At 54.4% G+C, this 228-nt stretch overlaps 1 protein-coding gene across 1 annotated transcript in view; it reads left to right on the forward strand.

Annotated features, from left to right (window-relative positions):
- Positions 1-104: 104 nt before the first annotated feature.
- Positions 105-228, forward strand: part of LOC119592269 (ionotropic receptor 21a-like) — a gene marked incomplete in the record, with an annotated part of 7,977 nt that continues 7,853 nt past the window's right edge. Inside the window, 1 exon segment of the mRNA XM_037941099.1 lies at positions 105-208. Coding sequence (XP_037797027.1) covers positions 105-208 — 104 coding nt within the window.

Below are 228 nucleotides of genomic sequence, written 5' to 3' on the forward strand. Positions count from 1 at the left end.
TAATCGTTGTGAGCGACGACCCGACCTTCCTGTCGACCTTCGCTGAGAGTTCGCGGAAAGGTCGCCTGCTGATATGGACCACGAGACTCTTGGTGGTGACCCGCATGACCTCGCAGGAGCTCCGTGACTTGGTGGCTTCTTACTGGACTTTCTCTAAGATGAACGCTGTGGTGTTGAATTCAGAAGGAAATCGCCGCAGAGGAATGAGGTAAGAGCTGGAGGGAAGGA

The sequence above is a fragment of the Penaeus monodon genome, chromosome 30 (assembly GCF_015228065.2).
Source record: "Penaeus monodon isolate SGIC_2016 chromosome 30, NSTDA_Pmon_1, whole genome shotgun sequence".
In the NCBI taxonomy this organism is placed as follows: domain Eukaryota; kingdom Metazoa; phylum Arthropoda; class Malacostraca; order Decapoda; family Penaeidae; genus Penaeus; species Penaeus monodon.